Source organism: Notamacropus eugenii, chromosome 1 (genome assembly GCF_028372415.1).
Source record: "Notamacropus eugenii isolate mMacEug1 chromosome 1, mMacEug1.pri_v2, whole genome shotgun sequence".
NCBI classification, from domain to species: domain Eukaryota; kingdom Metazoa; phylum Chordata; class Mammalia; order Diprotodontia; family Macropodidae; genus Notamacropus; species Notamacropus eugenii.
The window spans coordinates 527,049,997-527,070,567 of record NC_092872.1 but is presented as its reverse complement, the minus strand read 5'-3'; the positions used below and the strand labels follow the sequence as shown (position 1 = coordinate 527,070,567).

At 37.6% G+C, this 20,571-nt stretch overlaps 1 protein-coding gene across 1 annotated transcript in view; it reads right to left on the bottom strand.

Annotated features, from left to right (window-relative positions):
* Positions 1 to 845: 845 nt before the first annotated feature.
* The window catches only part of RAB10 (RAB10, member RAS oncogene family), a 92,045-nt gene continuing 72,319 nt past the window's right edge, over positions 846 to 20,571 (bottom strand). The window contains exons 3-6 of the mRNA XM_072633927.1: positions 15,552 to 15,690; positions 7,442 to 7,531; positions 5,621 to 5,722; positions 846 to 3,448 (exon numbers count right to left, since the gene is read on the bottom strand). Coding sequence (XP_072490028.1) covers positions 3,365 to 3,448; positions 5,621 to 5,722; positions 7,442 to 7,531; positions 15,552 to 15,690 — 415 coding nt within the window. The 3' untranslated portion in view covers positions 846 to 3,364. The remainder of the gene's footprint in view (positions 3,449 to 5,620; positions 5,723 to 7,441; positions 7,532 to 15,551; positions 15,691 to 20,571) is intronic.

Genomic DNA, 20,571 nt, shown 5'->3' with positions numbered 1-20,571 from the left:
ATAAAAAGAAGCGGGCTATATGAAAACAGGGAAATTTAACTGATTAGAATCGGGATTAATCAACAGATGATGTCATTCCGGAGAAGTGCCCCTAATGGCATGCCCCAAGACACCTATGCCCTGTAGTGTTTAACATACAATTAATGACTTGAGAAAAGGTATAGATGACATGCTAATAATCAAATGTGTAGTTGGAAGGGATGCCTAACACGGCCAAGTCAAGTTCCACAAAGACTTCTATGAGTCAGAACGTGCTACCAAATCTAATAGACGTAAGTGCTGTCATTGTTTTAAAAACAAGGGGGAAAAAAGTCACAAGTACAGGAGGAGGGAGAGAAAATTTCTTATGAACCTCCCCTTACACTGGGGTCAGACTATAAGTGGAGTATAATGCTCATTTGGGGGTGATTTTAGCATTAGTTGGCCAATTTTTTCACCAATTTATAACCCAAATAAGCCCTAAAAGGTTCTGACTTTCCAAAGATCACAAAGGAGCAGAATTTTGATTTCAACTCTAAACCTGGTGCTTTTTCTTATTGCAACACAGGGAATGCTTCACTAGAGGTCTTTTGGACGACGTCTTTGAACTGCCACAGAGAAAGGTTTGACTAGATGTCCAAGGTTCTTTCTGAGATGCTGAGTTTTATGAGGTTGGATACATCATTCAAGAGCTTTGGTGTTTCTAGTTCTAGTTGTCTTTGTAAGAACCAACAGAAAATCACCTAATCTTTTACATTCAACTTTTTTCATTACGTAATTTGTTATTTTTACTGAGGGCTTTCCACTTCTTAAGGCAATCTATATACTATGTTCTTCTCTATAAATAAATGAAGGCCAAACCAGAGTTCAAAATCAAATTTTTGTTTTTATATGAACAGAAGTAGACCATCTAGAAATATTTCAGTTTATTTAAATTGTTAAGTAGAATATGAAACCGAATCTGTAGCTAGTGCTGTACCAGAGGATGAACAAATGGGTCGATGTTTGATGAAAACAGCATCTACACAGGAGCCCAATAGACTTACAGAAAAGGGGCTAAGCCCTAATATTAAGCAAATAAAAGCTTATGTTTTAAACAAAGATTATACAAAATTGATTTATACTCCATTTTCCCTTTTTTGATATTTAGAAAGTGCAGATTTAACAAAAGGTAGCCACATCCTGCCTATTTACAATGCCGATTATAATTATGCAAACAATGAAACTGTCAGTCTATCACCCAAAATCCCAGTGTTTTATTTCTCACCTTAAGTCACCCAATGAAAGCAGGTTTAACCAAATGAAGATGGCAAAAAAAAAGCAACCTCCCTTACCCCCATTCCCCACAAAACAAAAACCAAAAAAAAAAAACAACCATAAAACAAGTTTACATGCCAGAGAAAAGGGAAACAAAAAATTCAAATGAAATTACTATGCTGACAGCAGGTCAAACCTAGAGCTTGGAGAATGCTTTATACTGCTCTTTCAGTATTTTATAATATTTTTTAAAAAAAGTATTTGGCAAGGTTGCTTTTAGTAGGAAGTATGATTAAATTGAGAGGAAAAAAAGACACAGTCACCCACCTATGAGGCTCAGAAAGGTACATTTTAGGGTGCTACTTGGAAAATCCATGGATTTTCAGGGCAGAAATCCTCCCTTGTTTGCATGAGCCAAGAGGACGTTAACATGCTGTTCACGAAAAGGCAAGACTCATTTTCAATGGGAGCTGCTGTCCTAACCTCAGCCTCTGCTAGAAATGAATCATGCTATTCAATAATTTCAACAAAGGTATCATCTTAGGATGCCAGCAGCAAAAGGAACTTAACTTGTGCTATTCTAATAAGCAAAAGCAGCAAAACAACTGGAAACATAAGAAAAAATAGGAGCAGGCTAAAGATGGCCAGTGACCTTATATTTACATGAAGTACTTTTGGCTGTCAGTTTTCCAATCCATGTTAATTTAATTTTCCAGAAGATTTTACAATTAAAAGAGATAAAACTAATTACAGTTGAGTTTTTGAATCTTAAGGTAAACAATCTTAACACTGGAAAAAATATTTTGGGGAGGCCAAAGCTTAATACAACTGGCAATTTGTGGTGTTCAATTTGACCCTTGCCCTATGAAAAAAAAGCTCACAAACCTTTTTCTGGGCTACCAACCTGCTAGAGGAGTTGCCAAAATGGAGACTGTGTAAATTTAGGCTAACTGATACATTGGGGAACTGAATACTCTATACACATAATTAGAAAGACAAACCACATCACCCTCCATTGAAACACTAGTGCATGCAAATAACTCTTCCGTTCTCAACGGATACATAGGAGGGGAACAAGGAGAGGAAGAGGTTAGGGAAAGGAAGGTAGGGGAGAGAGAGGAAATAAGGAGAGTTGGGAGAGAGCAGATAAGGGAAAGACACCAGTGAACTGACATTTGCTAGTGGGAAGTAGTTAGTAAGTATATTTGAGAGTTTATCTTGCAAGTTAAATCAGTGCTTTGTGTTAAACTTAGCAAACATTGGTTTGCCCCCCTCTCCTTTTTTTTAATTTAAAAAAAAATTTATACCATGAAGGAAAAAAAAAAACAAATAAAGCAATATGCAGGCAATGAGGTGGGATGGGGTAAGTGGACAAGAAGAAATAAAGGTATCAGGAGCAGTTTTGAATTGCAAGGCCATTTTATAAGAAGACTCAGCAAATGAAAGTTACCGTTTCTGCATTGTCTGTTGTCTTCAATTCACTACACTGACAATCACAGCCAAGCAAACCACAAACATTTCATATTTAAAAATGGTTACATTTGGATATGTCTCCTGCACATGCGTCCACCAGAACAAAAGGAAAAAAGAAACAAAAACCAAAAAAAGTTTCTTTCCACGTAAGGCACAGGACAAAATTAACCCCATTTAAACGTTCAAGGCGGAAATGAGAATGTTTTCCTGTTTTTTTTTCTTTTCTTTTGCTAAATGCATGTCTACAGGTTATAGGGACTCAAGCACATTATCCATAACAGAAATTCCACTGTTGTACAAAATAAAATTGTTAATTCTAACTTTTATTCTTAGACAATTTGCAGAATAGAATCGAAATGATTGCTATAGGTTTTAATGTTGATAAGAACTGGACTATAATACAACCAAAACATAGTGGTGAGCTGAGCAAGTACATTTAAAAATGAAGTCACGGACATGATTCTTCTATACACTTTTGTTTGGAGAAAATTATATGGTCAGCAAGCAGTCATAAGATGAAGAACAAAGAGAGGGCAGATAGTTGTTAAGATGTGGAAAAAAATGTTTGTTTAGGTTAAAAACGGACAGAGTGGTTTATTTTGCAGCAAGAAGAGAAAACGGTTGGTGGATGGCAATTGATGAAACAGGAGAACGCTCAGCAACATTTGCTCTTCCAGCCTGTTACTCCTCCTCCACTGCTGATATCTACATTTTCACTGTTGGGCTCTTTTACAGGGGTCTGGAATAAACATACACAAGAAATTAACTGATGCCAAAAATGCCAAAAGAAACAAAATTAATGTCAACAGAAGTATTTCTGAAAATGTAAATTTTTTCAGTAAGATACCAGTTTAAATTAGATATATACATATAATAGTAAATGAAAACCTAGTGATCAGTCAACTTGACTGAAAGGTCTGTAAGCTGACCACCAAAAGTCTTTGAAATCCCTCTATGAAGAAAGCCTGAACTGATTAGTAGACAAAATGAATGGCAATTAGCCATGCCCTCTGAATACCTATTGTTATTTTCTACCCTAAAAAGTTCAAGGACTTACATGAGGAAAATTTTGTGAACTTTAGTTACAGAAATGTGATTTTTGTACTGATCAATATTTTTACTACCTGTGTATCCTTTCCTATATCTGTCGCAGGCTGTGCTATATCTCCAATTATAAGCTCCTTAAGAGACAGGAGTCACATCACTGTAGTGGCCTATGATCACACAATCCTTAACCTCAAAACAGGTTAAATGGGTTATATCCCAAAAGGTTATAAATCAACTGTTTCTACATGAATGTGCATTTAGAGTGCTATAAACAACATAGTCACTGGGGGTTTTGGGTCCCCAAACAAAATGGAAAAATCTTAAAGTCTAAAGTCGCTACAATTAATTTTTTACTTCCTCCTTGAAATAACCAGCCTAATGTCATTTCTCCACCTATAATGGATATAAGAAATACCTTCTTCCTATCACTAAGGAGAAACTATCCCTAAAAAAAAAAATAAATAAATCAGTTGTTCTATGTATGGATATTTTAAAGTTGGAAATTCTTAATCCTTGTAGCCTGCCTTTTCTTTTACTTGCTTTCTCTTACAGAGTTCCTCAGAACTTGTTTTCTAAAAGGAAAAGTGCATCTTGACAGGAATAAAAGTTTTAAAATGAATCATGACTTTTAAAGGTATCTAATTAGACATTTACCCTGATTTCATTGCAACCATTCTAGTACCCCACTCCTCTAAGATCCCAAGACAAAGTAGGCTCCTCTGTCAATGGTTGACAGCAGGCAGGCAATGACAACACTAATGACACTAAGCAGCTGCTGCTACATAGGAATCAGGGTCAACTGTATAAAATATTCTCAAACACATGATGGATTTTATTTTTTTAAAAAGTTTCATTAAATAACCAACAAAGACTCTCCTCTTGAGGGGTTCACATTATCCTAAGGAGAGGGGATCTATGACCTGTACACGGTACACAGATAAGTACATCCATGTGAATATGAGGAAGGAAAAAAGACTAATGATGGAGAGAGGCAGGAGTCACAACAGGTTTCTTTTGGGAGGTGACCAGTGCCAAGGCCAGGCTTGAAGTAACCTAGAGATTCTGAAAGATGGAGGTGAGCTGGGAGAACAGTTGAAGTATGGAAAACAGCTTATGCAAAGGCATGGAATGCTGAGTTCTGGGAGCAGCAAGGTGAGTCTGGGATTTAAGAACAGGCTGTTTGAAAGGGATGAATTGTTATAAGCCTGGAAGGCTAAGACTAGACTGTAAAGGGCTTTAAACACCGATGTGAGGTGTCTGTAGAGGCATCTGCTGAAGGTCACTGAGCAGAGGAGGGACAAAGTTAGAGACTTCTACTTTAGGAAGACTGACACCAGGGTGTAGAATGGATAGTGGTACCGAGAGGTGTCACTCTTCTCTCACCTCATAATGAAAGGCCAGTTCCTTCCTGCCCTCCTCTAAATGGAAATACAGCTAAAGCAACAAGTGGCATATATGTAGAGAGATAAATGAAGTATGCAATGACATGGAGAGGGGAGCAAAAGAAGGGAGAAAGTGGAAAGGAGAGCATGGAAAAGGGCCTGGGAAAGATTTCCAGTAAGTCACTCTATGGGCCTCAGTTTCTTTATAAGATGTGAGTTTGAACTAGGTTACTTCCAGCTCTAATACTGATTATGATACCAATTCCATACCCACCCCACCCCACTATGCATAAATCACCAAAACCACTTTTCACTTTATAATTGGGTCAGTCTCAATATAGTAAAGGTAAACCTCACAACAATCAGTTTAGTGGATATATTTTAAATAACAATGCTTTTAAAGGAGTCAAACATTCAAATGAGTTACTTCAGGTATTATTTAGAATAACTTTTAAAAAAAACCAAACCCCCCAAAAACTTACCTTTCGAAGTATGTCTTCTGCTAATGTGAGGAATGCCTTCTCAATGTTTATATTTGCTTTTGCACTAGTCTCAAAAAATCTAATACCATGCTCCCTTGCAATCTAAAATAGAAAAAAAGCAAAATGATCATAGAAAGAACAATCTAGCACATAACTTCTCCACTGACAGGTCTACAATAAGCAATTATATAAAGGTGGATAATATTTAGGGTTGTCCCAAGGGGAAATTTTAGAATAACATTATAAAAAGGCCAAGGAAAGAAAGATATAACTATATTTCTGCTCTACCGAGAAGTGAACTTAAGAGAGTAGCAGAGAGACGTTTTTCTTTCTTTTTTTTTTTTGGTTTTACTGTTCCTAGCCATGATTAGATAGAGTATGTGAAAAAAAATTAAAGTGCCTACTTGTTTGCACAAGTGTCTGATGCACAGCAGGGGCTTAATAAATGCTGGCTGACTAATTGCCCAGTTTCTCAAGTCACTAGTTTTAGTGAGCACACAATTATTAAATGCTTCTGACCCTTTTACATTCTATGAATCTTTAAGTTCTATTTAGTATTGGATTCCAACAATATAGATCCAAAGTGGAATATGCTCTTTAATGTAGAATAAGAGTTTGAAACTAAAATTTAATGAGCATTAAATATTCCTTCATTCAACAAATAAATATTAAGTGACCATTTTATATAATGACTTACAAATTGGCCCACAATGTTTTTTTCATATATGAGCTGGACATTGAATGAGGAATGGCTATTTTGAAGTGGTTTGCATTTTTTCTACTTTCTAACTTATGTTATAAAGCAGGGCAAAGGTGATCATCTTAAATCCCAGTTAACTTTGCATTAATAATTGCTGCCCTATGCCACAAACCAAAATATTTGGTGGGATGAGTGGTCTCAAAGTATGGTCATATGTATATGTGAATGGCTTGGCATCAACTATTACCACGACTATAATAACAAATGAAAGAACATTTTCCAACACTGTGCCAGTTATATCTTCTCCATGTAAGATAGTGGGGGTGAGGGGTCGGGGTGGGGGTGTGATATTGTATTTCTTAAAGTCTGGAAGATATATTGGGAAAACAGAAGAACTGAGAGTCAAGGAAAGTACTTAGGCCAGGTACCGGCAACCATGACTGACTGAGCAGCGACCAGTGAGTTTCTGATCTAAGTGACTGATGGCATATTTGTTCATTCTCCTGCATCTAGTCCTGCATCAACAGCCTCTGTAATCCTGTTCTTAATATTCTGAAATCAGCATCTACCCTGTATATAACCAAACATCTTCTGTGCAGTTGGCTCCTACACTCCAGTGTCCTCCTTTCTGTGTGTCTCATTACCTTATACTATTATAATACAGTTATTTATGAATCCGTCAGGCTGACAAGAGAATGGAGAGGAAGAAACACACCCTTCCCACTGGCCTAGAGATCACCTGTAAATATACATTTAAAATGGAATTAGTACAAAGACCTGTAGGTCAAGACTGAGGTCTACTTGGAGACTGGCCAACTGCCACTCTAAGAAATCTGATCTCGCTGATCTGAGCCCTTCGGAGCTACATGATACTAAAAAAGGGTGGTGGTGGAACAACAACAGGAAGGAAACCACCTCAGTCCTGCCCTCTGACTAGACAAGATGTGGGACGCTGTCGGTGGGCTGAATAAACATGTTTCATTTAGTTATGTGGCTGACGTGAAGAACTTCTCTTGACTATCTGCATTAAATGAGTCTACCTTTGCAGTATGTGATATAGTTTTTCCCCAAAACGCTGAAAGAAAAATGAGATAACATTAATTTCATTCAGGACTTGTTACCTGTTCTCCTTTTGATTTAGGTACAACTCTCTTATCCTCCATGTCACACTTGTTTCCTAGCAGCATCCTTTCCACATCTTCATTGGCATGCTACAGCGGAACAAAATTTTACTTTTCTAAAATATATTTTCCAAGTTTTGACACAAGCGTTAATCTTTTTCAAAATAATTATAACAGCTTCAATTTAATGTGTGTTAACATATTAATATTTAACTTATATAGCACTTACTTCATTGAGTCTCACAACAAACCTGAAATAGGTGCCCAACACGGATGAAGAAACAAGTTAAATGATGATTTGAGGTCACATAGGATGACCTCTTTTGCTAGGTGAGTGCATGTCATCTTCTTTGAATCTGCAACTATTGCACTTAAATAATACAAGCTCTAAAGCTATAATTTAAGTTGCCACAAATTCCTGTCATCCAAAAACATACACACACTAAAACAACCCCCCAAAACTACAAGGATATCCTTGACAAACATAGCAGGCACTTAATAAATGTTTACTGATTGATTTATTGATTGATAAAGTGGAAAAACACTGAACTTGGTTATCAGAAAACATACAGTTGAGCCTCTGGTTTCCCTATCTATGGAGAAAATATCTGTACTATCTATCTCACAGGGCTGTTATAAGAATAAAGTGAGAAAATATATGCAAAGTACTTTGTCAATCTAAAGTATGATACATAAATCGTGATACAGTAGAATGCTGAATTTGAAGCCAGAAGACGATAAATGACAGCCAAAATCTGAAACTATCTGAATTCCATGGGTCAAGTCCCTTAAACTCCCCCTGGACCTCAATTTTCACATCTGTACATGAGGGGGTCAGACTAGGTGAACGTTAATTTGGAAAGCTATTATTCATCCCTTCTTTTAGGTCTAGATCTATGATACTTTAAATATGAACCTCTATTACTTTTTAGATATTACTACCAAAATATGCCACAGTGCACAAACGAGGGCTAAATTCAGCTGCCATCTTGAAGACCGTCTTAGTCTCAAACTTTTAATTTTGGAGATTAGAAAACTGAAGTCCAGAGTGATTTAAATGACTTACTTGCTTGTCAACAGAGACAGAAAGTTGGTAAAGGCAGTCCTTTGACTCCAAATCTAGTGTTTTGGACAAAAGCAAAATCCCCATACGGAAACATCAAAATGCACATTTAGGGAGTGTTAACTTTCTTATTCTACATATTACACCAAAAAAAGAACATTTCTGTATATAAATAAGACACAAAAAGATAATTGTATATGAAACTGCAACTCTCCTTTATACATAGCTTGCTTTCTTTTTGTGTTTTTCTTTACAAAGTGCTTTTCTCACAATATTCTCCCTCCCATGTGGTAGATAATGCAAACATTGTTTCCATTTTAAAGATGCTCAGAATATGATGCTCGGAATTCAAACAACTTGTCCACAGTCATGCAAGTAATAAAACACCAACCCTTATAACCAGAATTTGTAGTACAACATTTTTCACTTTCCTAACTGAATTATGCCTATCCTTATAAGAGTCAGAATTTGAATGCTTCAGGGATTACTTCAAATCAATGCGGCTTCAATCAACCTATCCTTGGAAACATTTTCAATCATTAAATAGAAAAAAGGGAAGAAAATAAGGTAGATCAGTCTGAAATGAAGGCTACAAAGAGGTATTCACAATTTTGGCAGAAATGCATTCTATCATGACAAAACATTGGTAAATGTGAAAAAGGTAGGGAGGGGGGCCTCTTGTTACAGGCAAGTACAAGTATCCTTTACTTAACAGAATTCTAATGTTAAGGGATTAAATAATTAAGCCACATTTACATTAAGGAAAAATGCCTTCTCTTTTCTTACGGAATTTGAGAGTTCCATACTATAGCCTTATTCCTCGTTAACATCACTAAATGGAATATGCCAATCAATTTCTAACATGCTACAGCTAACCACAAGGTGAACTAATACTGTGGATGTAACACCACGAGGAACACAGAGACAAGCCAGTAATACTCATGGTTGGGGAATATTTAGAAGTTGCTTAACAACTATATTCCCACAGACAGAGATGAGCCTTCACTATTAAATAAAGATAGCTACTTCAGTCCTTAACTCAATGTGTTATCTCCTTTTCACAGGTAGCATTGTAAAGTATAAAGGATTTATTGTTGTGTGTAGCTGAAGACATCCAAATGAAACAAAGCAAATTCAAGTGGTGAGAGAGGTGCAAAAAAGTAAAAGAATTACATTGGTTGTTGAGTTGTAAGTGTTAAGTCTTTGGCTGTTGGGAGGAAAAACAACTAGCTGAATTGCTAAAGTCTCATTTTTAGGGGAAAATTAATCAAGGCAAGTAAAACAGTTAACTATATTACAATAGTTGGAAGTACTATATTTCTTTCATATTTTGCTCTGTAAAACTGATAGCCCAGCATTATTCAAGTTTTATCAGAAAGCTGCAGCCATTACTGTATTTTCTTCCCAGCAGTACAACTCAGTATCACAAGTCAGTATCACAAGTGCGTGGTACTATTTACAAGGTACTCAGCTAGATAAAATGTGTTGTGACACTGTGAGGAAATAAATTATGATTCTTGTTTAAATTCCACATCAAGACAGTGGTGCTTTGTAATGTGTCTACTGAATAACACAGAGCTTCTTTTTATCTCATTGATTAAGGCATTCTCCAAATGGCCAGTATGGTAGTTATGAGGATGTCCTAACCTTGTCCTTGGAGCATGAACCCTGCCTACTGGTACTAGCAAAATATATAAAAAGCCAATTGTGCTAATTTATTTTCCATATCCATGACCTATTTATTCTCATATAAAAACCTTAAGTTTTTCTCAGCTTGGTTTTAAATTATTTACAATTTAAGAATCCTAAGCATCACATTCCAATATCCAGCTATCACCCCCTCTCCTTAATGTAAGTAAGTACCACAGGCCTGGCACCAGTGGGTTTCCAGTGATACAACTTTATTCTGAGATTTAGAGCACAAAGACACAGTAACTATATCTGGATATCCTTGTAACATGACCTAAACTTCTATGTTTTATGGGGCCTTTTGCATATGTCCTGGGGCTTCTAAGCCACTGCAAGGGGATGTAGGGTTGTTGAGATAGTCAAAATTTTAAATTTCCTATTAAGGGTGACTAAGTAAGTTTACAAGCAGAGGCAATGGAACTGTGATTCCAAGGTACTCCTTGAGACTCCGGTCTTCCACTATTGCTAAATGATCATTGATCCGTCCCCTGGGACATTGCTCCCATTTCCCCAAGGATAAGTACCTAGGGATACAGGCATACACAGACTTATAAAAGTATGTAGGTGACAGTGGATGGGAGAATGTAAAAGGATGTTAGAAGGAAGAATATAACTGAACGTATAACCAGTGGATGAATAAGAAAAAAAGAATCAAAGTAACCATAGGCTACTGGTGCCAACAGAATTTTCTTAGTGATAATTTATTTGCCCAATGGCATCTAAAAAAAAAAAACAAATTTGATTAATTAACCTGAGTCTTCAAATTCAGCTTTAAAATGTGTGTAATTATGGAAAGATTAACTCCATTAATATGGAATTCAAAATAGTATATGTTTATACTTCAGAAATCCATGACTTCACTGGTATATACACTTCCCTCCACTAGGAATAGCCCTCTTCATACTTCAGTAGGTGGTCTTCAGGAGTTGCTGTTGAGATTCTCTCTACCAAATCACCACAGAGTGGGCTAATCTTCTCTTGATGAGTCTCTCGGAAATACAACTATCCTAATCTTCATAGAACAGACAGAGACCATTGCAAGGCCTGTTCTTAAAACCCTGGTATGACTTGTTTTGACTTAATTCTTCCAATCAGTAAAATTAAAACAAAGGCAATTGTTTTTCAAGGTGAATGTTAAACCGTTATTTGTGCTCTTAAGCATTCTATATAACAAATTATTTTTTAAAAGAAATTTTGGAAAGCACCTGTGACATAAATGTCATGATCACAGGGAAGGAACCAAAATTACATAATCTCATGCTTGTCTCTTATACCTATGTAAAATACCTAATGTAAAAATGGGAATGCTGACGGCTCAGACTTCCACTTTCCTTTTATTTTTAGAGTTACCAATTAACTAAAAAAATGACAGGGTCCAAACTCTCATAAGCTAGAGTTTTTAAGTGTTTTAAGGCTGGAGTTTTTAAGTGTTTGCAATACACATTGGCAGAAGTTTGGTTGACCTTAGCAAAATTAAGTGTAAAGGCCATTAAATAAGCTATTTTCTACGTGTCTGATATCTGTTTATAAAACACAAGTTAAGAGAGTCAAACCTAGCAAAGAATACAAAGAGTCAAAAAGTTCCATGTACTCTGTGCTGAGTAAATTAAACTGCAAAAACTAACATCTTCAAGAAGATTAAGAGCATTGAAAAAGAGGTATTCTTTTTTTCAAAACACAATATACTTGGGTTCTCTCAACTCTCAGAGGCTAATACCTCTGAAACACTAGCCCCAACTCACTTTAGTCTGCTCACACTGTCTTCAATTTCTCAGCCTGAAATTTGTGTCACTAATTAAACCTGAGATGGTAACAAAGATGATGATGACAAATCTGTGGCTTGATGCTCCTGGCCTACATAGAAATTAAATTAGAACACAATGAATTCGTGGCTTTAACACAGAGAATATTTCATAAAACATTTTATGCCCAACAGTTATTACTGTTATATCTGTTTAATTAGTAGATTATTTGACTTCTAAATTTTCTAAGCACTTTGAGAAAATGGGTATATTCTCACCTCATAAAGATAAGTGACTTCACTAAAGCTTTAACACTGAACTGACTCAAGCTCATCCTTTTTGTGCTATAGACTTCATTCAATAAGAATGTTTTTAGAGACAATACTATAAAACATGTGCAAAGCTGCAGAGTCAATAATTATTTATTAAGTGCCTACTATGTGCTAAGAACTGTAGACACAAAAAAAGCACAAAAAACAGTCCCTGCTCTCAAGGAGCTCAGTCTAACGAAGGAGACGCTAAAGGAAGAAAGTCTGCTAACAGACGGCACCAACACCTAAAAAACTCAAGTACATACACGACACATACAGGGTGATCAAGAGAGGGGAGGCAGAAGAATTAAAGGGGTTGATGAAAAACTTTCTATAGAAGGTAGAACTTTAGCTAGTACTTGAAGGAAACCAGGGGACAGAGATGAGGGAGAGAACTGTGGTGTGGGTGACAGCCAGCGAAAACACCCCAAATCAGAGGCGTATTTTATTCAATAAACAGCAAGGAGGTCAGTGTCACGGGATGGAAAAATACTTGTGGGGAGTGTAAGAAGACAGGAGAGGGAGGTAGGTTATGGAAGGCTTTGAGTGTCACACAGAACACTTCATATTTTTATCCTAGAGGTAAAAGGAAGCCATCGGGTTAACTGAGTAGAGGAGGTTGATAAGGTCAGATATATGCTTTAGGAGGATGCCTGTGGAGAGACTTCTGTCAGGCAGAACGATCAGCAGACTACTGCAATAGTCTCGGTGTGCGGTAACGAGGGCCTGCACCAGGATGCAGCGCAATGTCAAAGGAGATAAGAGGACATATTTGAGAAAGGTTACAAACCGACAGGGTCTTAGGCAAGAGATTAGATATGGGGAGTGAGAGAAAGTAAGGAGTTGAGGATGACATCTAGGTTGTGAGCTTGAATGACTGGGAAGATGACAGTACTCTCAAACACTAATAAAGAAGTTAAGAAGAGAAAAGGATTTGAGGGAAAAGATAATGAGGTCAACTTTGGACCTGTTAAGTTTAAGATGTCTTTGGGACATGTAATGTAATTATGTTCAATTATAACATCTAGTTCAAGAGGTCTACCTCCAGTTGGAGATCTCAGATTAGATCTAGGTCAGCAGAAAAGTTAGGGATGGATAAGTACTTTAAGAATCATCAAGCATAAAATATGTACAGAGGTGATCACTGCATTTGCAGTGGACCTGATCAATATGGTTTCATGATTTTTCTCTAGCTTTTTTCAGTAGCACATGTGTAGAAGCAAAGGCACTGGAAGGCTGGAGCAATCCAAGTGTGAGGTTTTGCAGGGCAAGTTCAGCAATACAAAAAAGGAGCGAGAAACTCAAATGACGACTAACAGTGTAGAGCTGAACTGGTCCATCAAGAGATCAAAGTGGGAAAAGAAAGAGAGTATAGTAAATACAGTGATGACAGCCTGAGGAAGAACTGAGGGGTTACAGGACTGGAGATCACAGTGAGGACAAAGAAGTGCTTGGAGTTGCATGGCAGAGGAAGAGACGAAATGACAAGACTGTCAGAGTTATAATACAATTATTCATAATTACTATGAAGGAATTGAGGGGATTAGGGCAGCAAGTGGTTAATTGCGAGAATTGAGTGAATCACACTGACTCCATCTTCTGACTGAGTTCTGGAGCTCCCTAACCCTAAATGCCTTGATTCTAAGCCTCAATTCTAAGCCTCACTTCTAACCCTAACCCTTTGTGTTGAATTATGGGGCTAGTCCAAACTCTGTCTTATGAGAAAAGTATATGCAATTGTGGAAACTGGGAGAAAACCTTATTGTATTGGTTCTGAATGGTTGAGAAACTGGACTATTTCTATCTGCTATTTAGAGACACCTAACCAAGGACTTAGCTTATGCTGACCAGAAACCTAATCAGATCCAAAGATCGGCAACAAGAAGTTTTCTCACAATTGTACATCTCAAGCAATCCACAGCTCTTATTTGAAAACTGGTCCCATACTTGATCAGTTATTGTTTCCATGTTTCTTTGACTATTTACAGACATTTAGGGGAGATGGGACACCTCCTTTTCTGATTTCAGGGAATTTCCCTTGTTCACTCTCCCCCTCTCAACTTGAAAAGTTCCTAATCTTTCATTCAATTAGAAATCAGATTACCTAATGTTGTGTTGTTTCTGTTTAATTAATTGGTCTTATTTGATTAACTGTTTTTAATGTATAAAAGTCTGTTTCTCCTTGGGTTCCAGCTCTAAGTAAAGGAAGAGGCCTGGTCCTGACTGGTTAGGCAATTGGCATGTATCACTTAATAAACAGATAAACCCAGAAGAGTGAACCTTTGTGTTTCTTCAGTTATTTCATCTTTCACCTGTCACAAACAGTAGGGAGTAGTAGACAAGAAGTATTAACTAACAGGTAAGGCTGGTATTTCAAATCAATAAGGTAGTAACATGTCACTTTCCTTGATGCTGTACTTCAATCTGGTAAAACATACAATGGAGCTTTATAATATAACCCTTCAGCATCTTTATCAAAGTGATAGGGTATAGACTCTGGGAACCTCTTCGAATCTCCCCACTTAATCTGGCTTTTCATACCCAAATCTGTTACCCTTAACTAGCCTGGCTCTCCATTGTTTGTTGCCTCAGGATTGTCCCCGCCTGCTTCCCATCCTAACCCTTCATAGTCTTGATACCTCAAGCATTGATCAGTCACCCCAGTCCCATTAAGATCTTCCTTGGACTCGTCCTCAAGACCCTCCATAAACTCTGCCTCCCCTCACCCCAGACTACTAAACCATACCCAGATCCCTCCACAGTCTTTCTGTATATACGATACTTCTCACCTTCAGGAAGGCACTCGGATTCAATCTGGTCTGCTTGCTAATACAAGTGACACAAATGGTGAGAGGCTTCTTAAGAGTCAACCCAATATGGCAAATCTTTAATAAACTTTGTTTTACTTCAGCTGAAAGAAGGCTTGGGTCGAATTCATTCAGGTAGCACCCAGGGTATCGGTATTTTGGGGTCCCAAACCTTAACATTATGGTTCCCTGACCTCAACAAAAGGGCCACCTTAAATATGAATGCCATATAAAAGGGTATGGAACTAAGAAGTAACTAAGCTTCCCTTTAATGATGATTAAGACAAATTTACTTGGTGTCCAAGCATGGTTCTAATGATTTATCAACATGTTCTAAAAAACTTCAATGATTTAATTAGCTTTTAAAAAGATGGAATACTCTCATAACATAACTGCACAATACCACATAAGTCCTAGAAAATATCAGCTTGATTAAAATTTTTCCTAAACAAAAACCTGAATTCATGAAGGAACCAAATACTCCTGTTTTAGTCTTACCTCATCTATGTTTCTAAGCCATTTGCTGATGTTTTCAAAACTTTTACCATTGGTGATGTCATACACTAACATGATTCCCATAGCTCCTCTGTAGTAGGAAGTGGTGATAGTGTGAAATCGCTCCTGTCCGGCTGTATCCCTGGGAATAAACACCCACATTTAATATATTATGCATTTAAATACTAATACATTAAAGAGAATTTTACACAATATAGATAAACTGACCATCATAAGCTAATATGTAAGTAGCAATGCAGAAATCACCACTCTCAGCACTTTAGAATATTTTAGATCTTAGGCAAGATCACAGGATCACAAATCTTTAACTGGGACTTCAGTAGTTGTCAAGTCAACCTCCATTTTAGAAATGAGGAAGGTCCAGGTAAGACAAGTGACTTGCAGGAATTAAAAGGTAGTAAGCAGCAGAGGTAGCAAGCATATAATATCACCCAAAGGTGAGAATAGTGATAGGTACTAAGAGGTAAACCAAGATCAAAATTAATTAGCACCAAAATGGGAGAACTAATGAGGTTATCATTTCCCCCTTTACCTAACAGTATAAAGCAATTATAATCAGACTTCATACGAAAATGGAGAACAGAATAATTGATACCAAAAAGACCATAACCATAAAGGTTAATGACACTTCTTGATTTAGAACCTGATCTTACCATCACTTTAAGAAGTTGGTAGGCTCTGGGTAATGTAACCAGATTATATCACTCCTTTAAAAAGTTTGTTGGTGGGGAGGAGCCAAGACAGCAAAGTAGAAAGACACACATATGCTAGCTCCAAACCCACAGCCTATAAAATATCTGTAAAGAAGAACTCCCAACAAATTCTGGAGCAGCAGAAGCCACAGAACAATGGAGTGGAGGAGATTTCTGTTCCAGAGAGCCCTGAAAAACTGACCCGAAGGGTCCATCAGGCACCGACCCGGAGCGGAGCCCAGCCCTGCCTTGGCCGTGCAGCATCGAGAGGAGCAGATCCAAGCAGGTTTCAGGGACAGAATCTCAAGCGGCCACACAGGTCCCTCCACCCACAGGTGATGGGGGTTGGTGAGAGAGTCTTTTTGGGCGGCCAAGAGGGGAGTGGAGTGTCCCCGTGGTTCGGACCCCCTCGGGACACAGCAGCAGAGGCAGCAGGGGACAAGGGCTCCCAAAGCAGGTAGGAGCTTGGATCCACAGTTGAAGGTCTCCACATAAGCTCCCTGAGGGAACTGAGCCCCCTGCGAGCACCTGAACTTAATCTCATACTGAATAGCAGCCCAGCCCCCACCGAAGCCCTAAGGCTGGGAAGCAGCATTTGAATCTCAGAGTCCAAGCTCTGGCTGGGAGGATCTGGAGGCAAAGTGGGTGTGGAGATGTCACTCAGAAGTCAAGTCACTAGCTGGGAAAATGCCCACAAAAGGGAAAAAAAATAAGACTATAGAAGGTTACTTTCTCGGTGAACAGATATTTCCTCCCTTCCTTTCTGATGAGGAAGAACAATGCTTACCATCAGGGAAAGACGCAGAAATCAAGGCTTCTGTATCCCAGCCCACCCAATGGGCTCAGGCCATGGAAGAGCTCAAAAAGGATTTTGAAAAGCAAGTTAGAGAGATGGAGGAAAAACTGGGAAGAGAAATGAGAGAGATGAAAGAAAAGTATGAGAAGCAGGTCAACACCTTGCTAAAGGAGACCCAAAAAAATGCTGAAGAAAATAACACACTGAAAAATAGGCTAACTCAATTGGCAAAAGAGGTTCAAAAAGCCAATGAGGGGAAGAATGCTTTAAAAAGCACAATTAACCAAATGGAAAAGGAGGTTCAAAAGCTCACTGAAGAAAATAGTTCTTTCAAAATTAGAATGGAACAGATGGAGGCTAATGACTTTATGAGAAACCAAGAAATCACAAAACAAAACCAAAAGAATGAAAAAATGGAAGATCATGTGAAATATCTCATTGGAAAAACAACTGACCTGGAAAATAGATCCAGGAGAGACAATTTAAAAATTATGGGACTACCTGAAAGCCATGATCAAAAAAAAAGCCTAGACATCATCTTTCATGAAATTATCAAGGAAAACTGCCCTGAGATTCTAGAACCAGAGGGCAAAATAAGTATTCAAGGAATCCACAGATCACCGCCTGAAAGAGATCCAAAAAGAGAAACTCCTAGGAATATTGTGGCCAAATTCCAGAGTTCCCTGGTCAAGGAGAAAATATTGCAAGCAGCTAGAAAGAAACAATTCAAGTACTGTAGAAATACAATCAGGATAATACAAGATCTAGCAGCTTCTACATTAAGGGATTGAAGGGCATGGAATAGGATATTCCAGAAGTCAAAGGAACTAGGACTAAAACCAAGAATCACTTACCCAACAAAACTGAGTATAATACTTCAGGGGAAAAAAATGGTCTTTCAATGAAATTGGGGACTTTCAAGCATTCTTGATGAAAAGACCAGAGCTGAAAAGAAAATTTGACTTTCAAACACAAGAATGAAGAGAAGCATGCAAAGGTAAACAGCAAAGAGAAGTCATAAGGGACTTACTGAAGTTGAACTGTTTACATTCCTACATGGAAAGAAAATATTTGTAACTCTTGAAACTTTTCAGTATCTGGGTAGTTGGCGGGATTACATACACACACACACACAGCACAGAGTGAATGGAATAGGATGGGATCATATCTTAAAAAAATGAAATTAAGGGGTGAGAGAGAAATATACTGGGAGAAGAAAGGGAGAAATGGAATGGGGCAAATTATCTCTCATAAAAGAGGCAGGTAAAAGACATTTTAGTGGAAGGAAAAAGAGGGGAGGTGGGAGAAAAATATGAAGTTTACTCTCATCACATTCCACTAAAGGAAGGAATAAAATGCACACTTATTTTGGTATGAAAACCTATCTTACAATACAGGAAAGTGGGGGATAAGGGGATAAGCAGGGTGGGGGGGATGATGGAAGGGAGGGCATGGGGAAGAGGGAGCAATTTGAGGTCAACACTCATGGGGAGAGACAGGATCAAAAGAGAGAATAGAAGCAATGGGGGGGCAGGACAGGATGGAGGGAAATAGAGTTAGTCTTACACAACACGACTATTATGGAAGTCATTTGCAAAACTACACAGATATGGCCTATATTGAATTGCTTGCCTTCCAAAGGAAAGGGGTGGGGAGGGAGGGAGGAAGAGAAGTTGGAACTCAAAATTTTAGGAACAACTGTTGAGTACTGTTCTTGCTACTAGGAAATAAGAAATACAGGTAAAGGGGTATAGAAAGTTATCTGGCCCTACAGGACAAAAGAGAAGATGGGGACAAGGGAAGGGAGGGATGACAGAAGACAGGGCAGACTGGTGATAGGGGCAACTAGAATGCTCGGTGTTTTGGGGTGGGGGGAGGGGACAAATGGGGAGAAAATTTGGAACCCAAAATTTTGTGAAAATAAATGTTAAAAGTTAAATAAATAAAAAAAATTTAAATAAAAAAAAGTTTGTTGGTTTAGTGTTTTGTTTTTTGGGGGGGAGGACAGAATTTGGGTTGGTCAAATCTTATATATACACAACACAGAATCATAAACCATGTAAATGAACAAGATATAACATTAATGATACATTCATTACAAACCAATAAAAAGAAAGTAAACAATATTCCAATTTTTAACTTACTCTACAACTTTAAAACACAATATGGCTTTGGTACATATAGTTTTTTAAAGGTCACCTATGTACCAAATAGTACAACAAACTAAATATCTGCAAGAAGAATGTAGTGCCTATATAAAAGATGTTTAATAAAAGTTTGTTTCATTTATTTGTTGAATCTGGGGACATATCTGTTTGAGTTAAAATTAGTATAGTTTAGTGCTACCAAGTGAGATTAACAAACTTTGGCCAGCCAATTAATTAACATGATACAAGAGTCAACAACCTTTGGAAGAGGTTAAATCCCAGCCCCTTCTCTCTCACACACCTTTTTTTCTTGGTAGGGCCCCAGGATCCTTCCTGTTGAATTTAGGCCACCACCAAACATCAAATTAATAAACACTTGAGCTGTGGAATGCAGCATAATATGAAACTGTATTAGCATTATGAATGCTGGCACCTCCAGGTACTTTGGCCCTCATGAGGGAAGGCAGGTAGGAAGAGTTTAGGATATCTCCAAGTCATCTCCTTAGAATCTGTTCATTAACAGAATCCTGGTACAGATGTTTTTGCTATCTGATAAGGATGCGGTACCTCCAACACAAAACTACCTTATAATCCAATAGTCAACCTACTTAAGGTTTAGCTGAAGTATACTTAATTCAATGTAAATGAAAACTTTAAAAAGCTCAACTACAGCGGAGTACAACAGCTGCAGTGTAGGAGGGTTAGAGGATCCACAATTCAATTATCTTTAAAGTAATAACTATTTAGGGAAAACATCTTCTAAAAATGCTGTCCATGTAAACACCCACCAACCACTTTCTGCATATTAAACACAATTAGCAAATTATATACACAAAATTCCATGCCTATCTGTGACTAAATTCTTCACCCAAGAGAACACTACCACAATGGATCAGGAAGCTAAATGTGAATCTAAAGTACCTGGTAAACTATCTTTCTCCTGACTACGTCAGCCTTCTGGCTATGGTTCCCATTAATCCTCCAAAGGACTCTCATTTCTAAATAACCCTCTCTTTCCAAAAGATCCTATCCCTATAATGCATATATTCTTCTGTGAAGCTTCTTTTGGTGGCCATCTGAAACCTGTTTATTGGGAAAAGAATTGTTTACCTACAACCTATTAAAGCTTAATAAAAGTGAATCCTCCCTATCTACTTCCTCTAAGCTGGATAAATTATGTTTTTCAGTCTTAGGTGCAGCGTTGCGATCAGGCCTGAAGACACAACTAGTTTTTGGCTAAAGTAAAGTAAGATTATCTATTTCAGATTTTAGGAGACAACATTTCACATAGCTTACAAAAAGGAAGGATAGCATCCCATGACCTAAGTTTCTATAGGGGAAGCTGGATCAGAAGAATGATATGTTCA